We start from the raw sequence: 23,473 nt of genomic DNA, 5'->3' as shown, positions 1-23,473 counted from the left end.
ATCCACACAAATTCAAATTTAAAGTATAAAATTCATACTCCCAAACAATCTTCTTTTTTCTCTGGAGTTTTAGGAATTGAATTTGAATTTATTTGAATTTGTACAATACACAATACAAAATTTTATTTAGTTTTGTCTAAAATCTACAAAAATAAAATAAAATAAAATAAAATAACTAAATCCAAGCCCTAAATGTATGCTCTGAAAACTCAATAGGAACCATAAAGTCTTTAACCTGACAGCAATTCTTTCCCCTCACTACACCTGAATGCTGCAGTTAACAAATGACTATATTTTTGGATCTTTCCATATCACAAAGCACCTAAATATGAAAAATTATTTAGGCAGCTAACTATGGAAATTAACCACAATTCAGGAATTTGACTTATTGTATCAAACTTGACATGGTTTGACAGCATGACATGATAATTTCTCCCCATTCAGATCATCAATTATCACCATGCACCAGAGAAGCTAAGTGCAGGTCATTACGGTAATCAAAATAGCATTCTGCTAAGACCATCTTTTAATCCATCATATCATATCAAAATTACCTGATCTGAGATGGAGAGTTTGTTCATTGACACTTTTGGGTATTCAGCATATAGAAAGAAGAGATCAGGAGCTGACAATAGACATTGCTAATTACAGGAACTAGATAAACATGTTAACACAGAAAAATGATGGAATTAAAAAACCTATAAGCTGAAGCCAGAACAGTTATCGAGGCTCCAATACTGAGACAGTCACACCATTTATAGAACATACTTTGGGGATCGGTGAATTTGGATTTGTTGCAGTCCTCACAAATGAGAAAGCAGGCTGCTTGGGAGAGGGTAGGGATGCAAGTTCATTGCTAAGCATTAAGACAACTTCGAGCATTGTCGGTCTATCAGCCGCAATTTCTTGTACGCAGAGAAGTGCAACATTAATGTATCTCAACAGCATGTGCTTTGGAGGTTGATCTTCCAATACTGGATCCATCAAATCCTGCGCTCTACTACTTTTCCACAAGTCCCATGCCTAAAAAGAAGAGGAAGAAAAGGATGAGAACAGAACAGTTATATGCACTAAATACCTTGAGGTAAAACTTTTTTTTTTTTTTACAAAAAAACAAATGCATGATTGATATGTGTTTAAAAAGTAACTGAGAAACAAGGCACTTTATCTACTTACGTATCCAAGAAGATTCAGAGAATCGCTTTGATAGAAACCTGTGTTCTTCTTGCCGCTCAAAATTTCTAACAATAGGACTCCAAAGCTAAACACATCGGATTTTATTGAAAAGAGGCCTTCTAGAGCATACTCGGGGGGCATATATCCACTGCATTGTAATTTAATCAGATTCATCACTAGCTATAATGCAATATCAAGAAACAATCGAGTATAAGCAGATATTTTCCTTTAACGAATTATAGTTGTTTGTTCTTTTATCAAATTTGTCTTTGAACTTACTAGGTTCCAACTATTCGATTCGTGTTTGCTTGCAATTCATTGCCTCCAAAAATTCTTGCCATCCCAAAATCTGATATTTTAGGGTTCATGTCTTTATCCAAAAGAATGTTGCTAGCCTTCAAATCTCTATGAATAATGCGCAACCTGGAATATTGATGGAGATAAAGAAGCCCTTGCGCAATCCCTTCAATAACATGAACACGTGTAGCCCAGTCTAGCAAACGTCGTTTGGTTGGATCTATCTCAGAGTATATCAAAAACAAATATAACATTTGCTGAGGTGAATTGCGGAACTTCCATACAGAAGCATAAATAAATGTGGGTTAAAACTTAAGAGAGGGAACAAACCAAAAAGAAATGAATCCAAGCTTTTGTTTGGCATGTACTCATAGATCAGTATCTTTTCATCATGTTCCAAGCAACAACCTAAGAGTCTAACAAGATTCATGTGCTGGAGTTTAGCTATAACCACTGCCTCATTTTTCAGCTCATCAAGTCCCTGTCCAGATCTTTTAGAAAGTCGTTTGACTGCTACTTCCTGCCCCTTCAATAATTTACCCTAAAATGGAGATTCAGATGAGCAGAAACACTTTTAAAACTTCTAAATCACAAGAACAAAGGAATGAATTATAATATAATGATAGAAAAATTACTACCAAGATCTAACTACCAAAACAAGAACAAAACTCCCTAAATGACAAGTTAAAAAGCCTAAAGCTAGAAGAACCAAAATGTAAATAGGTGCAAATAACACACGCAAAAGATGAACAAGCTGTTGAAAATTCCACTCATTAGCTTGTCCCAAATGGGAAAATTTGAGTGGATGATGGATACTTATATACATAGTTGGACCCAAAACCCAATAGGTTTAAAGTTTTGGGTCAAGTTGGTGCTCACTCATGTGTATCAAGCTCACCCATGTACTCCTCCGATGCTAACAAATGATATTAGTTAATTCTCTTGACGTACTAACACTTGGAGGACCAAGTGTGACCGAAGCCAATGATCATCTAGGCCAACAGCAAATGATAAAGCACCACAAGACACAATTTATATACAACCAGAATTCTGAAAGCAAATAAAGAGAACAACACGACAATATATGGTTCGGCAAAGCCTACATCCATGGGAGCAATCGGCACAAGAATTTCACTAAGAAATATGGAAGTACACAATACACTTCACACAATGATCTCTCTTCTAACAAAATATGTTTAGAAGGGCCTATATAACAACCCTTGAGAGGCTTCCCTCCAAATACCCAACCACCCCAACGTTCCAATTCAAAATTTGAATTTTTTGCTCACAACCCAAATGCACTCATCGACGAGCACAGGGTACTCGTCGATGAGATAGAGAAGGCCACTCGTCAACGAGTATTTATATTCCTGATTTCCTGCTCTCAGTATCTCAGAAACTTTGCGATTCCCAGCCTCTCGGTATCTACTCGTCGCCAAGTCTCTGTTGTGCAGCACCAATGTAATCCATATGCTTTTCTTCTTCCTTTATTTATGAACCCTAATAAGTATAAGAGCCACATATGCAAATGCAACAATCTCCACCTTGGCAATTATATGACCCTTAGGAGAACTTGAAAAACATATTTGATTGCTCCACGTTTATCTTAGAACGCTCAGTTGGGTTTGTCTCCCTTCTATCACTTGAAGACATGGAGTAAGTTCAAGCAATTCTTGAACTTTTCACTAGTAACCGGTTTTGTCAAAATATCCGCTATGTTTTCAGACGTGTGAACCTTCTCCAATACAAGCTCACCCGAAGTAATCAACTCCCGAACTCTGTGGAACGTCACATCAATATGCTCGGATCTAGCATGGTACACTTGATTTTTCGCTAAGTAAATAGTACTCTGATTATCACAACGCAACACAACCCCATATTGCTGTAATACCAACTTTTTGACCAAACCAATAAGTCATAAGGCTTCCTTTGCCGTTTCGGCAACTGCCATATACTCAACTTTAGTTGTGGACAATGCCACCAGAGATTAAACCATGGATCTCCAACATTTAGGTCCTCCTACAAAGGTAAAAACATAACTCGTTGTAGACCTTCTGACATCCATATCCCCTGCATAATCAGCATCTACAAACCCTATAACTAAAGGACTACCCTGTTGCTTGCAGAACATTATGTCATAATCTGATGTACCCCACAAGTATCTCAATATCCATTTGACGACTTCCCAATGTTGTCTTCCTAGATTAGAGAGAAACTTACTCACCACGCTCACAACATGTGTCAAGTCTAGCCTCGTATACACCATGACATACATTAAACTCCCCACGGCACTAGCATAGGGGACTTTTGACATGTCTCGGATATCCTCATCCGTACTTGGGCAATCTGCAGTAGACAACTTAAAATGACTCGCTAAAGGTGTACACATAGGTTTTGTATCAGCCATGATAAACCTCTCCAACACATTCTCCACATAACCGCCCTGAGATAACCATAACCTCCCTGCAGTTCTGTCCCAGTGAATCTCCATCCCGATTATCTTCTTGGCTGAATCAAGATCTTTTATGTCAAACACTTTATGCAACAGTTTATTTAACTAATTCGCCTCAATTAAATCTTTTACAGCTATCAACATGTCATCGACATACAACAACAAGAAAATAAGAGAACCATCATCAAGCTTATTCACATACACACAGCAGTCATACTCACATCTTTTGTAGTCAATCTTGATCATATAGGAATCAAATCTTTTATACTATTGCCCTAGAGACTATTTCAACCCGTAAAGAGATTCCTTCGACTTGCAAACTAAGTTTTCTTTCCCTGGTTCACTGAATCCCTCCGATTATACCATATAAATTTGTTCCTCGAAGTCACCGTGAAGAAACGTCGTCTTCATATCCATTTGTTCCAAATGAAGATCATAATGAGCTACCAACCCCAACACTATCATAATAGAACTGTGTCGGACCATAGGTGAAAGATTTCATCATAATCTATTCCCTTCTTCTATGAGTACCCTTTTTCCACTAACCGTGCTTTAAATTTTTCTCATTCCTTTTCTGAAATTGCTTCCTTCTTCTTATATACCCACTTACAACCTATCGGTCTCTTCCCATCTGAAAGCTCCACTAAATCCCAAGTTTGATTCTTATGTATTGATTCCATCTCCTCAATCATTGCACCCATCCACCAACCTTTCTTATGGCCACGCACTACCTCTTGAAATGTAGTTAGATCTTTGCAACTAGTAAGAAAAGCATAAGACACTAACTCTTCAAATCCATACCTTAGTGGAGGTCTGATAGTGCGTCTGGATCTCCGTGTAGGAACATTGTCGACTTGCTAGTTTTCCGAGCTAGAACCTTCCCTGCAACCAAAGGACCATGATCATTGTCGTTGCCCTGAGTTTCCAACTCCACCTGCACAACATGTTCATCTCTATCCCAGTTTTCTGTCCCATGTTTCTGTTCATCACAATCTTGAGTACACTTCACCATAACCTTCTTTTGAAAGACTATATTTCTACTGATCACCACCTTGTTTGCCACTAGATCCCACAACTTATACCCCTTCACACCCTTCTGATATTCCAAAAGGATGCAACATCTTGATTTTGGGCCAAGCTTCGATCTCTCCTCACTATACTACTTTCAATCTGGAGTAGTATACTGCATTTCCCATCCACACCTCTTCTGCCACTTTCCCTTCTAGTGATGCCCTTGGTGATCTGTTTATCAGAAAACAAGTCATACTAACTGCCTTGACCCAAAAGTTCTTCGATAGCCCTGCATTAAGCCTGAGACACCGAGCTCTTTCAACCAAAGTTCGGTTCATCCTTTTAGCCACACCATTTTCTTGAGGTGTACGGCGAACGGTAAAGTGTCTCTTAATGCCCTGCTATGCACAAAACTCCATAAACTAAGAATCAACATAATCAGTCCCATTGTCCGACCTTAGATATTTGATTCTCCTCCCCGTCTGGTTTTCCACTTCAACTTTCCACAACTTGAACCTGGCAAATGTATCAGACTTGTTCCGCATGAAGTATACCCAAACTTTCCGTGAGTAATCGTCAACAAAACTTACATAATACACATTTCCACCTCTTAATACTACTCTAACCGAGCCCCGGGCCCAAACATCGAAATGCACATAATCAAGAATACCTTTTGTCTTATGAACAACAGATTTGAATTTTGCCTTGTTTTATTTTCTAAGAGCACAAATCTTACAAATATCCGGCTGACATGATTTCATACCTTTCAAGAGTTTCCTCTTGTGTAGTTCCTTCATACCATGTACCCCCATATGCCCAAGACGCATATGCCACAAGACAATTTCATCAGATTCAACATCTACGACTGCAGCTTCATGCAATGTGTAAAATATTCCCATATAGTTTTTGTCCTTTCATCACCGTCAGATTACCTTTCCATACTTCCATAACCCCAACTTCGGATTTGTAATTGAAATCATTACAATCCAAGGTGCCAAGTGAAATAAGACTCTTCCTTAACTCCGATATATGTCTTACATTACTCAAGGTTCTCACAGCACCATCAAACATTTTCATCTTAACATTTTCTATGTCAATGATCTTACAAAAAACATCATTACCGATAAGAATTGAACCTGAATTTACCAACTTGTAGGTGCTGAACCACTTCTTGTTTGGAGTCATATGGTAAGAACATGTCGAATCAAGTATCCATGAGTCCGTAAGGTTATTCGACCCCAACGAAATCGAAAGAACGTCACTATCACTGCAAACTGAATCTTTTTTTTGAACCACATTCACTGATTTTGAAATCCTCTTATGCTTTTCAGCATTTCCTTTCTTCTAATCCAGACACTTCGGTTTCACATGTCCTTTTTTACCGCATTTATAACACTAGATATCCTTTTTCTTCTTGGATTGAGTACGAGATTTTTTACTTGACCCACTTTTGAAATTTCCTTTGCAACACTCATTATTACCTTTCACCACAAATCCTTCTCCTTCATCACATATTTTCAACCTTTGATGAAAATTCAGTACGGCATTTGTCACCTCTTCTAGATTAAGAGACTCTTTTCCTTATGTAAGAGTAGTAACTAAATTTTCATAAGTATGAGTCGTTGGCAAGGAGTTTAGTAACATCAAAGTCTTATCATCTTCATCAAACTTAACATCAACATGCATCAAATCACTTATGATTTGATTAAATGCATTGAAATGTTGATTTAAGTTCGAACCTTCAACCATCTTAAGCCAATAAAGACGCTGCTTAAGAAAAAATTTATTAGAGAGTGATTTGGACATATACCGTCTTTCTAACTTTCATCACACAGCCGTTGGAGAATCCTCCTCCATCACATGATAGAGCACTTCATTAGCCAAACACAAGCATATTGTAGATATGACCTTTGCTTCCAATTCTATCCAAGTTGCCTCATCCATACCGTCCGATTGAACACCATATTGAGCCTTCACCATCCCTTGTTGCACAAGTATATCCTTAACTCTCCTCTACCACAAATCGAAATTTTCGGTTCCATCGAATATGACGACATCAAATCTTGCAGAAGATGATCCCGATGCCATGAAAAGAACGCTTTGATACCAATTTGTTGTGAAAATTTAGTATAGGATGCACAGCGGAATAATTAAACTTGTAGCAAATGATAAAGCACCATAAGACACAATTCATACACAACCAGAATTCTGAAAGCAAATAAAGAGAAAAACATGACAATATACGTGGTTTGGAAAAACTTATATCCATGGAAGCAATCGACACAAGAATTTCACTAATAAATATAGAAGTACACAATACACTTCACACAATGATCTCTCTTTTAACAAAATATGTCCAGAAGGGCCTATATAACAACCCCTCAGAGGTTTCTCTCCAAATAGCCAACCATCCCAACGTTCCAATCCAAAATTTGAATTTTTTGCTCGCAACCCAGATGCACTCGTCAACGAGCACAAGGCACTCGTTGACGAGATAGAAAAGGCCACTCATTAACTAGTAAGGTCACTCGTCACGAGTCTTTATATTTCTAATTTCCTGCTCTCGGTATCTCAGAAACTCTGCGATTCCCAGCCTCTCCTGCACTTGTCGATGAGTCTCTGTTGTGCAGCACCAATGTAATCCATATGCTTTTTTTCTTCCTTTGCTTATGAATCCCAACAAGTATAGGAGTCATATATACAAATACAACACCAGCTAATTCCCCTGACTTACTAACACTTGGAGGACCAAGTGTGTGACCAAAGTCAATAAGGATCATCTAGGCTTGAGATGGATCCGAATAGGATCAAGACGTGGGATGGTTGGGGAATTGAGCTTACTCCCATAAAAGAGACAGTTTGGGGGAGATTGTTGAGAATTTTACTTTTGAGTTTGTTGTCCCATATTTGAAAATTTGAATGAATGATAGGTACTTATATACATACTTGGTATCAAGACCTAATAAACTTAACTTTTAGGTCAAGTTGGTACTCACTCATGTGTATCAAACTCACTCATGGACTCCTAAGGTACTAACAAAAGTCTTGCAGCTTATAGATAAATATAACAGGTAGAAGTATCAGTTAACAACCATTGATAAATAATGAGCAGTAGAGAAATTTTCCTTATTTAGTTATAAAAAAAAGGTTTTTCATTCTTTCTTGAATTTTTTTCTTCTCAAGCACTACAGTAATAATCTGGTCAAGTTACAAGACGTTACCTTGTAAACTGGCCCAAATCCACCTTCTCCCAGCTTATTTTCCGTAGAGAAGTCCTCTGTGGCCGCTGAAACACTAGCAAAACTAAATAGTGGAAACCCAGAATCTTCACTTTTACCACGGCTAGCCACATTTTCACTGGAAAGCTGATCCTTAGTAGTTGTAATGCTGACACCTGGATCAAATAGTAATAGATCCTGACTTGTTTCCCTCTTTCCTGTTTTACACAAGGAACTAATATAAATATCAAACTAAATATTGGAGTTCAATAAATAAGCAAAATGAAATGAAAAAATGATTTAAAAAAACACAAAACAAAACAAAATAAATAGTTAAACGTTGTAGCGCTCTGTGCCAAATTACCTTTCTGTTTGAGCCTCTTCCGCCATCGACGGCAGATACCAGAACTAAGAAGAAGGAATGCCAAAAAAAGCACTGGTACAATCACCAATAGCAGCAGCTTCTTTTTGCCTGAAATTGAAAGGATTTCGCAATTTGGGGGTTGCAGAATAATAGCAACTAATGTATAATAGAAATGAACCACCATGAAAGATCAAAGTAAATACCTCTAGAACCAGCAAATTCTGATGCGGCAAGCCTTATATAGATCGTACCATCATCCTTGTATTCATCCGGTAGTTTCTGCAAATTCAACAAACTTCCATTCCACATTGAACACCCGCCGCTGCCTTTGTAAGCATAAGCGCTGCAAGAACAGTCGTTCAAACAAGCCAACCTACATTCTTGATCACTCCGAATTACTAGATTTTGAGGGTTTACAGGATACTTCATGCTAAATAACTTCAAGAATTTGTCTTCAACCCCATTAGTAGCAGTTGTATCCCCGCACTGCAGTGATACTCTCCTCACACACCCATCATAATTCGTACTTTTGCTCCAGTCATTAGGAGAACGGGGTTCAAAACCGTGCAAGCATCCGCAGAAGGGCATGGACTCTTGGTTGCAGACCCCGAAAGGGCCACATAAGGCATATACTTCGCATTGTTGTCCCGGTTGCGACCAAAATAGATTCCACTGGGTGCCTTCCAGCCACGTCAATTGCTGGATCTGTCCCGAAACATCCATCACAAATCTAGAAATTATGGAACGATCATACAGCTCATACGTGAAATAGGTCTCATCCTCATTGCTGATATAGCTGAAGTTGTAAACATGATTTAAACGCATTTCAGGCACTAGGCTGAAAATACCCCCATTCCAGGTGCCGCTAGTCCAATAAACTTTAGATTCCTTAAAAATGAAACCTTGACTTGTTCCTTGAGGATCAAGTGCGAAGGAGTATGCTCCGGGACGAGGATCTTCTGGGGTTCTCCAAGACACAAATGACCAATTCGTTCCCGTTCTTCTATTGTATCCGAACTTCATTCCGGGCAGAAAAGTGTCGGAAGGATGGTCAAAACTCTGCCATAATAAAGCATCAGATTTGTTATCCCTCAGAACAAAATTTCCCGAATCCGACAGGGTTGCACTGACATTCTTGTTCAACGACGATGTTAGATTTGTCACCTTGTAATAGACGTTACCCACCGAAATTGCAATGTTGCCATCGGCACCAATACTAAGAACTGCAGAGGCACTCGTGAATGCGTAATCTCTATTGGCTACCCATACAACGGTCCTTGGAGACAACTTCTTGTACCAGATTCCAACATAAAAATTTGTGGAGCTTCCTGGCTGAAAGAATCCTAATTCAAACATATTTCCGGCAGATACAATGGTTTGCGAGGTTTTGACTTCTTGTCCTCGAAAAATGGTGTCCGTAGCAGCACCAGATAATTGCAAGTGAACAGATGAACAACCCAACAAAAAGAAGAAGGCAGGATGAACAAACAGCTGCCTCATCCTCCAAACGTTGGCGGTGATAGCCATTTAACCAATTCAGAGTCCTACAACCATCCTCACAAATGATCTTAAAACGATTACAAATAAATGATTTCTCATTCATGAAGTCTCCCCCCAGTGAGGAGTACCATTCGCTGGACAATTACCGCAAAGAAATAAAAATGCATGACTTCTTCGCCTTCACAGGTCCTCAAAGACTGCGTCCCAGTTTCTGGGATGTTTATTTGAGAACCCCAACAAGCTCGATTGAAGCTCAAGGGTGGACCAGCAAGCAGCCACCGTATTTGAATGTTCTTTCAGAACATAGTAGACCCTTTGGTTGAGAAAACACATTTTTTTAAAAAAAAAAAAATTTGAAGTATAAAATAAAGAGTTTGTTAAAATGTGCAAAATAAATTTTTAAGTTTTTATTTTTTAGATTTTTAAAATTACAAAAAGATAAGTTGTTTTTAAATTTTTCAAAAAATATATGAGAGAATATTTAGAATCATAAATTTTGATTCTTGAATTTGGATATGTGTAGTTTTATAAGAAACTTTATACATAATTTACGAAAATTAAAGTTAAAGATTTGAATTTCATACTCTCATACACAAAGTAAGAGTTTTAAAGTTAATAATAATAAATATATATATTTAATAATAAATATATATATATATATATATATATATATATATATATTTTAACTTCTCTATGGGTCCTTTTGGATCAAAAATATTATTTAGGAGACGGAAAGTAAAAGAAAATAAGAAGTAGATTTATTTTTCATCGTATTCTACCTTAATGGTGAATATTATTAAAATTATAAAATTATTCTAATATGATCAAAAATTAAGAAAATTCAAATGTTACTAATGTGCAAAATCAAATTTTTATTCATATATTTAGTTTTTTTTTTTTTTTTTTTTCTTACACCTTTCTTGATAGCAAAACAAAAAACATTGAATTCCTTTATATTTTCCTTTCCCTAATGTTGAGATTGAGAACTTAAGAGAGCAGTTTTGTAATTATTTAAAATATTAAATATAAAAAATAAAATTATTTTCACAAGTAAATAGTATAAAAATTGTTTATTATTATCTATTTATTTCATACAAATGTTGTAAAAAGAAAAATAAACTATTTATAATTTTTTTTAATATAAAATAACTAAATTGGTTCGACATTCCAATTTTAAGGAAACCTTATCCAAGGGACAAACTCCTCGTAAATTTCATTGAAGTTTAAAGATTTTGTTGGATGTTAAGACAATTTATACAAAAACAAGAGTTTCAAAATGAAAACTGACCTCATTTCAATTTCAAAAAGTGGTGGAACGGGAAATTATTTATGAAAGTCTCAATAATTTTGTGGAAAATTTAAAGTCCCAATAATTTTGGGAAATTATTTTGGCTTCATTTGCTTCCCGGTTTCTTGAAAATAAGCATTGGGTTGTCTGATTTCCTGGGCTTTCATGGTTAGCCCCTGCAAGCTTGTTTGTACCAGAAACTGTTCAGTAGCAGGGGACAGTGAGGCCAAACTTGCAAAACTGAACGATGGCACCATCAGTTCCTTCTTCCTACCTCTCCCAAGCTTGGTCTCCTTTAAGTTCATGGCTTGGAAGCTTTAAGCTGGGGCAGAAATCAAGTGACAACATTTTTCCCCTGCTGTGTGTAGAACAACATCCGTGTAAATCCATAAAGTTCATCGCTGGAAGCTCTCAGCTGGAGAGAAATTAAAGTGACAACATTTTTCCCCCTGCTCCGTGTACAACATTGCAAATCCATGATGTTCATGGAACATCTTTTTCCCCTGTTCTATGTAGAACATCATTCGTTCAAATCCATCAAGTTCATGCCTGGAAAGCTCTAAACTGGGATAGAAATCAAGCGACCAGACATTTATTTTCCCTGTTCCATGTAGAAAATAATACCGACGAATCCATAAAGCATACTAATGCAGGGCATTTGGTCACCACATGGGAATTTGACAGCCCAATCCAACTTTTCAATCATATTTAAGGACAGGGATTCTCATGCTGCAATTCTATGATATGACCCAAAAACCCAGTCGCAGCTGAGAAGTGAGCTGTATTGTATCCTATTTCTAATATTGGATTACCAAATACCAATTGTCATGATTTGAACTGCTGGCAAATTTGATTGGATGATTGGTGGCTTCAGCCTCAGCACTGCCTTAAATCAAGGGATACAAAACAGTCTAGATGGAAATTATTGAATTATAATGCACTAGAACAGAAAAGGAAAAAAATGATTGAAGGTTAGAATTCTGTGTACAACATGTTCTCAACACACCATGCCATGTTGATTTAATTATGAACAAGGAATTCTAAATTATAATTGGAGCATCTGTGACTGAACTCGATACATCTGTTGCTGAACAAACCAATGGCATGGTCGTAGACGAATCCAAATCCATTAAACTTTTAATAATTGTGGAAGTAGGTAGTTTAGGGGTAAGAAGGACTTGATTTTCATTACTAAGCATTGAGATAACATCAGACATTGCTGGTCGATCAGCTGCATGTTCTTGTACACAGAGAAGTGCAACATTAATGTACCTCGACTGTTCATCGGCGGAGGGTTCATCTCCTAATGCTGGGTCCATCAAGTCTAGCTCCTTACCCATTTTCCACAAATCCCATGCCTGAAGAGGGGGGCAAAAAAGAACAATCACCCCTCAATATACATTCCAACTTTTAAAAATATATCAAGATTTTGTATTGGATTATTTTAGCTGATATGATGCATATTGCATAGCATAAATATTATATTAAATAAACTGCTAATAATTATAACCCTGGGAGCCTGGTCAAAATTATGATTTTATTAGTGTAGCAAAGTTTTCAAGTACAACAAAATATCAGTAATGCTTTTAAGAGGGTGCAGAAATGAAAAACATGTATCAAACAATATTTTAAAAGAAAAATGCATTTGCATTTGCTCTACTTTATGTGCTTAGATAAACTGGGGAAATTTTTGTAACTCACATGTCCGAGAAGATTGAGGGCATCAGTATAAAATAAACCAGTGTTCTTCTTGCCACTCAGAATCTCCAACAACAAGACTCCGAAGCTGAAAACATCAGATTTAACCGAGAAAAGGCCATCCATAGCATACTCGGGAGACATGTAACCACTGGAATTCATCATTTAAACAAGTCACTTAATAGGCCAATGTGGATGGCTATGAACCCATGCATGAGTAAAATGGTTAATGACCAAGAAAGTAAAGGATTTAGATTTTTCAGTATTTTACTTACTAAGTCCCAACAATACGGTTTGTTGCTTGTGACTCGTCCCCTCCAAAAATCCGTGCCATTCCAAAGTCGGATATTTTAGGATTCATGTCCTTGTCCAACAGAATGTTACTAGCTTTTAGATCTCTATGAATTATCCTTAACCTGGAATATTCATGGAGATAAAGAAGCCCTTGAGCTATTCCCTTGATAATGTGAGTGCGTGTCTTCCAATCTAGCATCCCACGTTTCGAAGCATCTGTTCCAAATTATGCCAAATAACATATAAACTACCAAAGAAGTACAATTATAACTACAAATGAAATCATAGGAATGTATTATGGCTAATTTTATGTGCAATATTAATGATATAGTCAGACAAACGAGTTTGGATAGGGTCCAGAAATGGAAGAAATGACATACCAAAAAGAAAAAAATCCAAGCTTTTGTTGGGCAGATACTCATAGATCAATATCTTTTCGTCTTTTTCAATGCAACAACCCAAAAGTCTCACAAGATTCTTATGTTGGAGCTTGGCTATAAGTGTTGCCTCATTTTTCAACTCCTCCCATCCTTGGCCAGATTTTCTGGAGAGCCTTTTCACTGCTACCTCATCCCCTTTTTGTAGCTTTCCCTGCAATGAAAATTTTTATTAATTTCGTTTTTATTTAATGGAACTTTTCAGAAAATAATTTTGTATAAAACATATGGAATAAAGAATATTAAAGGAGTCCTTAATATGACATTTCACGAACTTGCATTAAATTTGAATTGTACAGCTGATATTTCAGTACATCACACATTTTATTTCTTGCGCTGAAATATCAAGCCAAAAGCCACAGAGATTGAAAAAATATTTGAAGCTTCATATTTTGTCTCACAAATTTAAATTAACCATCATCAACCCACCTTTCAAAATTAGTATGCATGTGATCAAATGCAAGGTGTTATTAGCTTGACAGTCATATGCAGAAAAAAAAAATTATGACAATACACTATCCACAGCTCATTGATTACAAGCCTTCTGTCAACAGGTATTTTTTTCCTTGAATTTCAAACTGCTGGAAATCCTGCCTTTATACACTCTCCACATGCCATCATGTTGAGACCAAGCTGACAAAATTTAGGTGTTGATCCCCCATCAATTATAAATTACATCGTCTCCTAAAACAACCTTGCATGTGCAACAGCATTATTATGATAACAATAGATAGGCCTACAATGATAAAGAAGGTTATTATTGCAAATTGTCTAGTTATTTTTAGCACTGTAGCATTTCTCAAGGCGCTCCGCTTATCCTGGTTGTTGTTGGGCTCCACCACTAGGTTCACCCCTTGGGTTAACTGAAGCTCGTAATATTATTGATAAACTATCTCAATAAGATACTTAAAAAGTAACAATGCATAAATATGGTCATGGGGGACTTTTATGAGTCACTTAGAAAATTGCGGCAAGTGGAAGAAAAACAAAACTTGTAATATTACCCCAATCACACCCCAAAAGAATATTAAAATCTTTACTGAATTTTAGGTACACAATAAAACAGAACTTTATGAAAATTACAAAGGTTTGCCTACACATGCGGCACAAACAGTTCGCCACATAGTTTTGCTAGGTAAAACTCCATCCACACAAATAGAAAAAATATTAGTTTCATATTCCCCTTAAAACTATTAAAACTATATAGGCACTTTGATCTGAATCCAATTAAGCTTCAAATACTTTTTCATTAAGCATTTAAGGTTTGACAAATTTACAAGCACACAATAAAATATTGTTAGAAATACAAAATTCTCTCTCTTGAAAGAATTGAAGTTAGTGAAATTGAGTTTTACCTTGTAAACAGGTCCAAAGCCACCCTCTCCAAGCTTGTTTGCATCAGAGAAATTATCAGTAGCTGCAGATACACTAGCCAAACTGAATAATGGTAGCTCCACTTCCTTTTTACCACCTCTCCTTGGGTCATTTGGTTCAGTGTGTTCATGACCGCTGGACCCTAGGCTATTGTCGAAGTCAAATAGCAACAAATCCTCCCCTGCTTTAGCAGCAACAGTGATATAAAAGCTCTATATATAGTAATGGGAATCAGAACAAGCTATACGAATGAAATTTGCCAATTTTGATTTTCATAACATGCACATCAGGATTGAGTTCATTTATTTTATCAAACATGAAAGAAATTATTTTATGGGTGTTCAAGCTTAAGAATAACAAATGAACTTTTTAAAAGTCAACCATTGAACAAGTCCATTTGTGTGGAATTCAAGGTGTAATGCCTGTAAGAAATTCATACCTATTATTTGGTACTTTCTCCTCCACATACGAAATGCAATAAACACTGCAGCAAGCATTGTTATCATTCCTGTCGGGGTTAAAACTATCCATAACCATCTCTTGCTGCTCGTACCTGTAAAAGGAATAATGTCATGGAAAACTTGGTTGATGTGAACTCCTTCTATATTCACATAGTGCATGCAGTTCTAGGAGGCTAGGAACTAAAGATCTTTTTTGTATTTCACATTCCCTGGCACGTAAAATCTTCCATACCTTCCTCTTCAAGAGGGAGTAAGATTCCTAGCGAGAAAAAGCATCTTGGACTGACAATCTTCCAAAATTGTTGAGATTTCCACAATTGAGTTTGTCCCATATTAGAAAATTTGAGTGAATAATGGGTGTTTATATGCATGATTGGGTCTAAGACTTAATAGGCTTAAAATTTTGAGTCAAGTTGGTGCTCACTCATTATATCAAGCGCATGTGATCATTCCCCCCAATGCTAATAAATGATATCATAGCCGACAATTCAAAGTGGACTCAAGTGTTCATGCATGTGTTCTTGGGGATGTTGATCTCGTAGAAGCGAAGTGGTGGATCTTACAAATGTCAGTTGTGTTGTTTTTTGTCCCACATTGGTAGAATAGTTCCACATTAGTATAAAAAGTTGTTTTGAATTTTTGTATTATTTGTCCCACATTGGAGAGAAGTGTTTTTTGAACTTGAGGTTGAAGCTATATAAAGAGATCAACCCTTCATTTGTAAAACACGCCTCAAAGTTATACTTTGTCAAGAAGTAGTGGATTGATCGTCGGCGCCCGAGGACATAGGTAATTCTATACCAAACCTCGTTAATTTCTTATCTTATTATTTTTACTGTTTTATTATTAGTTTGTACATTACTTCAGTTTCTTATATATTCAATAGCAATAATTGTAGTATTGGTGTTTGCCACAAGTGGGGTACCCAGCATAACAATTGGTATCAAAGCTAGGTTGAATAGTGACGATACAGAAGTGTTCCTCTGTTAGGATCCTTGATTCCACTTTTGATGCCTAAGAAAGACCTCATCTAAACAAGTGCTCAGAGACCATTGCGGCTCAATCGCTCCCTGGAGGTCAATCTGATCAAAGTGGAATTTCATAGGATAAAACCAAGTAGACACAGTTGGTACGTACTCTTCATCCAAGGTTTTTTGCTTTGTTGGTTGCTATTGAATATATAAAAGATGGCAGAAATGTGCAGCGGTAGAAGAAACTCCGTCCACAGGAACTCCAACCCCTTCGAGTTCGACATCATCATCGAAGACAATAGCTAATGCTCGTTTTGAGGTGGAGAAATTTGATGGTATCAATAATTTTGGTATGTGGCAATGTGAGGTGATGGACATCTTGTATCAGCAAGAACTAGATATTACTTTGGATGATAAACCAGTAGATATGGGTGATAGAGATTGGGAAAAGATCAATCGTCAGGCATGTGGTACAATTCGCCTGTGTCTCGCTAAAAATCAAAAATATTGTGTTATGAGGGAGACATCTGTAAAGAAATTGTGGACGACATTGGAAGATACATTTATGACCAAGAGTTTGGAAAATCGGTTCTATTTGAAAAAGAAATTGTTTCCCTTCCAGTATCAACTAGGTATTTTGATTAATGACCTCATAAATGCTTTTAATAAAATTTTGGCCGATTTGTTAAATTTGGATGAAAAGTTGAAAGATGAGGATAAAGTCATATTGTTACTAAATTCTCTCCCTGATGAGTATGAACATTTGACCACCACTTTATTGTATGGGAAAGATAAAGTTACTTATGATGTTGTTTGTATTGCATTGATTAGAATTGAATGCAGAAAGAAGGATCAAAGGGTCCATAAGGAAACAGCAGAAGCACTAACAATAAAGGGACGTTCTCAGAGTCATATGCTTGGAAGGAAGAGTAAATCTCATGGGAAGAGTAAATCTCGTGGGAAACCTGCTAAAGATGAATGCGCCTTTTGTCGTGAGAAAGGGCATTGGAAGAAAGATTGCCCTAAATTACAACAGAAGAATAAGAGCAAAGTACATTCTAATGCCAATATAGTCAATGATGTTGGAAGTGAGTAGATTTTTCTCTTGTTGGAACATCTTCGTCACATTGTTTTGGTGAGTGGATTTTGGATTCTGGTTGTTCCTATCACATGTGTTCCAATTGGGAATGGTTTTTTAATTTTGAAGAATTAGATGGTGGGGTCGTTTTTATGAGAAATGATAATACTTGTAAAACAACTCGAATAGGATCAATACAGTTGAAATGTCAAAATGGAATTATTAAGACCTTGACTGATGTTAGGCATGTTCCAAGCCTAAAGAAGAATCTGATTTCATTGGGTGCCTTAGAATCTAAAGGATTCACTATCATTTTGAAAAATGGAACCTTAAAGATTAAATTAGGTGCGCTAGTGGTGATGAAAGGAATAAGGAAATAACTTGTATTATTTACAAGGTAATACAGTTATTGGCTCAGCAGTTATTGTTTCTAATAAAGATGCAAGTTCAGATACAACCAAGTTATGGCATATGCAATTAGCACATGCAGGAGAAAAATCTTTGCAACAATTAGCTAAACGAGATTTGTTAAAGGGTGCAAAGGTGTGCAAACTTGAATTTGTGAACATTGCATTCTGATAAAATCTACCAGACTGAAGGTATTTTAGACTACATCCATACAGATGTATGGGGGCCCACAAAAACAACTTCGTTGGGTGGTATGCATTATTTTGTAACTTTTGTTAATGATTTTTCCAGAAGAATTTGAGTATATTCTATGAAGCATTAAAATGAAGTGTGTGATATTTTCCTTAAGTGGAAAAAATTAGTTGAAACTCAAACAGGCAGAAAGATTAAACGGCTTAAATCAGATAATGATGGTGAATACACGAGTGACCCGTTTATGAAGGTATGTCAGGATAAAGGTATTGCTCGACACTTCACAGTTCGAGATACACCACAGCAGAATGGGGTGGCATAGCACATGAATCGGACTTTGTTGGAGAAAGTTCGATGTATGTTGTCTAATATTGGGTTAGACAAAAGGTTTTGGGCTAAGGTTGTTAGATATGCGTGTCATCTCATCAATCGTCTACCATCATCTGCAATAGGAAGAAAAACAACCTATGAGGTATGGTCTGGAAAGTCTGCTAGTGATTATAATTCTTTACATGTATTTGGTACTATGGCTTCTTATCATGTTAAAGAATCTAAGTTAGATCCAAAAGCCAAGAAAGTAATATTCTTGAGGATAAGTGCAGGAGTCGAAAGATACCGTCTTTGGTGTCTAGAGACGAAAAAAATGATTTTAAGTAGGGATGTGACTTTTGATGAACTTGCAATGATGAAGAAAACAATACGCAAGGAGTCACGAGTTGAAGAGAAGACCAGTGGTACTCAACAATAGGTGGAAGTTGAGACAATTTTGGAAAACTCGGTGAGAAATGAAACTACACAAGGTAACTCTCCAGTTACGGTGGGGAATAATTTACAAGAAGAGGAAATTTCAATTCGAGAATCTTCATAACCACAAGAATCAATTGTTTCTCAGAGGCCAAGACAAGAAATTCAAATACCTAGTCGGTATACTGATATGATGGCCTATGCACTTCCAGTTGTGGATGATAATGTTCCTTACACTTTCAAAGAAGTAATGAGGAACTCTGAATCAGACAAGTGGAAAAGAGCAATGGATGAAGAAACGCAGTCTCTTCATCAGAATCAGACTTGGAAGCTAACCCACCTGCCCAAGGGTAAGAAAGCAATTGGTTGCAAATGGGTTTATGTAAAGAAAGAAGTATTTTTAGATGCAAATAATGTTCGTTTCAAAGCTAGATTAGTAGCTAAGGGCTACGAACAGAAGGAAAGCATTGATTATAATAAGGTATTTTCTCCAGTTGTTAAACATTCTTCCATTTGAATTTTGTTGGCTTTGGTAGTACAATTTGATCTTGAACTAGTTCAACTCGATGTAAAAACTGCAATTTTACATGGTGATTTGGAAGAGGAAATCTATATGACTCAGTCAAATGGATTTTAGATTGCTAGAAAAGAAAATTGGGTATGTAAACTGATAAAATCGTTGTATGGTTTAAAACAATCTACAAGACAGTGGTACAAACGATTTCATCAGTTTATGATAGGTCAGAAGTACATCAGAAATAAACATGATCATTGTGTTTATTTTCGCAGACTACAAAATGGATCTTTTATATATTTACTTTTGTATGTTGATGATATGTTGATAGCTTCAAAGAATGGGGAAGAAATCAACAAGTTAAAAAGTTAGTTAAATCAAGAGTTTGAGATGAAAGATCTTAGTGAAGCAAAGAAAATACTTGGCATAGAGATTTGCAGAGACAGAATGGGAGGAAAAATTAGTTTGTCTCAAAAACAATATTTGAAGAAAATAATATAGAGTTTTGGCATATCTAAGCAGTCAAAACCAGTAAGCACTCCTCTTACTCCTCATTTCAAACTTAGTTCGACTTTATCACCTAAATCAGATGAGGAACGTAAGTATATGTCACAGGTTCTTTATGCAAGTGTTGTTAGTAGTCTGATATGTATACAATGGTTTGTATTAAATCTGATATTTCACAAGCTATTAGTATGGTGACAAGAATATGCATGATCCGGGTAAAGGACATTGGCAAGCTGTGAAATGGATTTTAAGAAATATTATGAACACGATTGATGTTGGTATAGTATTTGAGAAAAATAATACTATTGATCAACATGTTGTTGAATATATGGATTCTGATTTTGCAGGTGATTTGGATAAACGTCGATCAGCTACTGGATATGTTTTTACATTTGCTAATAGTCCAGTGAGTTGGAGATCTACCTGACAGTCTACCATTGTCTTGTCAACAACAGAAGTAGAGTACATGGCAGCTTCAAAGGCTGTTAAGGAAGCTATTTGGTTGCAGAATTTACTTGAAAATTTGGGAGTTGTTCAGAAGCACATTGTTGTGTTTTGTGATAGCCAGAGTGCTATTCATTTGACAAATAACCAAGTCTATCATGCACGAACGAAGCACATCGATGTTCGGTTTCATTTTATGCGGGATATTATTGATGAAGGCAAGATACTTTTTCAGAAGATTGCTACAATTGAAAATCCCGCAAATATGTTGACCAAGATTGTGACAATAATCAAGTTCAAACATTGTTTGGACTTGATCAATATCCTACAAGTCTGAATATTTTTTGAAGGTGCCAATGATGTGGAACTCCATAAAATGTTTGTGACTGAAAAATTTGTTGAATTTATCGTCAAGGTAGAGATTTTTTATTTTTTGTCCTACATTGGTAGAATAGTTCCACATTAGTATAAAAAATTGTTTTGAATTTTTTGTATTATTTGTCCCACATTGGAGAGAAGTGTTTTTTGGACTTGAAATTGAAACTATATAAAAAGCTCAACTCTTCATTTGTAAAACACACCTCAAAGTTGTACTTTGTCAAAAAGTAATGGATTGATTGTCGGCGCCCAATGACGTAGGTAATTCTATACCGAATCTCGTTAATTTCTTGTCTTGTTCTTTTTACTATTTTATTATTAGTTTCTGCATTACTTTAATTTCTTATATATTCAATAGCAATAGTTGTAATATTGGTATTTGGCATAAGTGGGATGCCCGGCACAACAAGTTGGTGGCATGGCATAGAGTGATTAAGAATGACTCCTTGAGAGTAATCAAGAATGACTCCTCCAATAAATGATGAGTGCTTAGATGCATGGTTGTTATAAATTTGAAAAATAGGAAAACAAAATAGCATTTTTTGTAAAAAATATTAGAAATGAAAAATAAAACTATTTCCACAACGAAAGTGTCCGTACTCTTTATTGTTATTCATTATTTCAAATGTTATAAAAATGAAAAATTAGCAACTTTTTGTAAACTTTTTGAAAAATTAAAATGAAAAGTGAACAGTTTGTCCCAAGACCCAATAGGCTTAAGATTTTGGATCAAGTTAGGGATCAAGAATGACTTCTTGAATGAATGACTGATTGACAGGTGCTTAGATGCATTGCTGGCCCTAGACTCAATAGGATTAAGATTTCAAGTCAAATTGGTGTATAACAGGCGCATACAAGGACTCCCCCAATGTGAACAAAAAAGCCCCAAACCATATGCATCTTAAAATGTCATATATTCACAAACAGAAATAAGCAAGGCCATTTTGTTATTCCTACCTGAACTACGTAGCTCGGGACCAGCAAGTTTGATATTGAACTCTCTTCCATTGGGGTCTCCCTCTGAGAGCTGTTGCAGATTAAAGAGATCCCCACCCCATATTGAACACCCATCACTGTCATAAGCATAACCAGAGCAAGAACAGTTCTTCAAGCAGGCCGATTTGCACCCAACGGCCGTCTGAACGTCCAGATGCACAGGATCCACAGGAAGCATCACCGGAGACATTAGAAGAAACCCATCTTCATCCTCAGTCGAATTCCTATCTCCACCACAGCTCAAGTGGACTTTTCTCATGCACCCTTCGGACATCCCACCCACTCTCCAATTCTGTGGCGACCGGGGCACAAATCCAGGCATACAATCACAAAACCGATTAGAGTTCTGATTGCATTCCCCAAAAGCCCCGCAGTAAGCATAAACCTCGCACTGCTGCTTCGGTTGAGACCAATTCAAACTCCATTGTTGGGTTTCTTCCGACCATGTCAGAAGCTTGATCTGCCCTGATATATCAAGCACAATTCTGGAAACGGCATTGCCCTTATACCCAGAGAACGTCAAGTAAGTCTCGTTCTGGTTGGAAACAAAGCTGATATTGTCCAAATTATCTAAACCCCCCTCGCGGACCAACCTGAAACCATGCCCATTCCATGTCCCAGTCGTCCAATACCTTTTCGTCCCCTGCATGATGAAAAGCTGACTCGTCCCTTCGGGATCAAGCTGCATAGAAAAAGCACCGGCGCGAGGGTCTTCCGAGCTCTTCCAAGACACCAACGACCATGTTTTCCCAGTTCTCTTATCATACCCAAGCTTCATCCCGGGCAAGATTGTGTCCGAAAGATAGTCGAAGCTCTGCCACAAAACAGCACTGGAGTTCCCACCTCGCAGAACGAGATTACCATTATCCAGCAGCGTGACGCTCCGGTTGCTACCAGCAGACGCATTCGTCACCGCGTAAGTGATCCTTCCCTCCACGATCACGACGTTACCGTCGGCGGCGAAGGTGAGCACCGGCGACGGACTTTCAATGGGCAAATCGTCGTTGGCGACCCAGGCGACGGTTCGCACGGAAACTTTCTTGTACCAAATCCCCACATAGTAGCTGGTGGAATTTCCCGGACGGAAGAAACCCAGTTCGAATTCGTGGCCGGAGGATACAATGGTCCCAGAGACGTTGAGGGATTGGCCCTGAGAAATGGTGTCCGTGACGGCTCCGACGAAATATAGTAACTGAAACAATAACGAGTGAAAAAGAAACAAAACGCTGAGCGTCGGAGAGACGTGACTGGAGACCATTTCATGAGGTTGAGGAGCTATGAAATGGAGCAGTGTCAATTAGATATGGGAAACGAGGAAACGAAGCAGAAGCCATGTGGGGACTCTGGGAAAGGGTTTGGTGTGTGAACGGCGTGTTCGATATTTTTCTTTGAGCGCAAAACTCCGTCTTTGTAAGCATCAATGTCAAAGCCGGAGGCCCACGCGGGGCGCCAAATTGACTTTCGGGCTCGCTGGATTCTTCGGGGTTAACAATTTAACATGCACTGTCTTCACCGGGTAGTGATGTTGTAACCACCCTGCTCGATTGACCGTTACGAATGGGACTGGTAGGCATGCATTTAGAAAATGTAATGCTAAAATTAGAATGGCGAAAGCAAAGTAATGAATCTAATTATTAATGCAATGGAGTTCAGTTGATAAATTATTTTTTG

The 23,473-nt window shown here is 37.2% G+C and overlaps 1 protein-coding gene across 1 annotated transcript; it reads right to left on the bottom strand.

The window, feature by feature from the left end:
* Positions 1-524: 524 nt before the first annotated feature.
* LOC131149319 (uncharacterized) lies at positions 525-23,257 on the bottom strand. The gene is made up of 16 exons (XM_058099674.1): positions 21,764-23,257; positions 15,549-15,662; positions 15,091-15,290; positions 13,679-13,889; positions 13,280-13,514; positions 13,008-13,155; positions 12,349-12,664; positions 12,119-12,192; positions 10,147-10,311; positions 8,722-10,045; positions 8,519-8,626; positions 8,158-8,372; positions 1,804-2,014; positions 1,456-1,693; positions 1,177-1,324; positions 525-1,023 (listed from the first exon to the last, which is right to left on the bottom strand). The coding sequence occupies exons 1-16, from the start codon at positions 23,058-23,060 to the stop codon at positions 721-723; spliced, it is 5,307 nt and encodes a 1,768-aa protein (XP_057955657.1). The 5' UTR covers positions 23,061-23,257; the 3' UTR covers positions 525-720.
* Between the last annotated feature and the right edge of the window lie 216 nt (positions 23,258-23,473).

This window comes from Malania oleifera, chromosome 1 (genome assembly GCF_029873635.1).
Source record: "Malania oleifera isolate guangnan ecotype guangnan chromosome 1, ASM2987363v1, whole genome shotgun sequence".
Classification (NCBI taxonomy): Eukaryota; Viridiplantae; Streptophyta; class Magnoliopsida; order Santalales; family Ximeniaceae; genus Malania; species Malania oleifera.
This window is presented reverse-complemented; position numbering and strand designations above follow the sequence as displayed.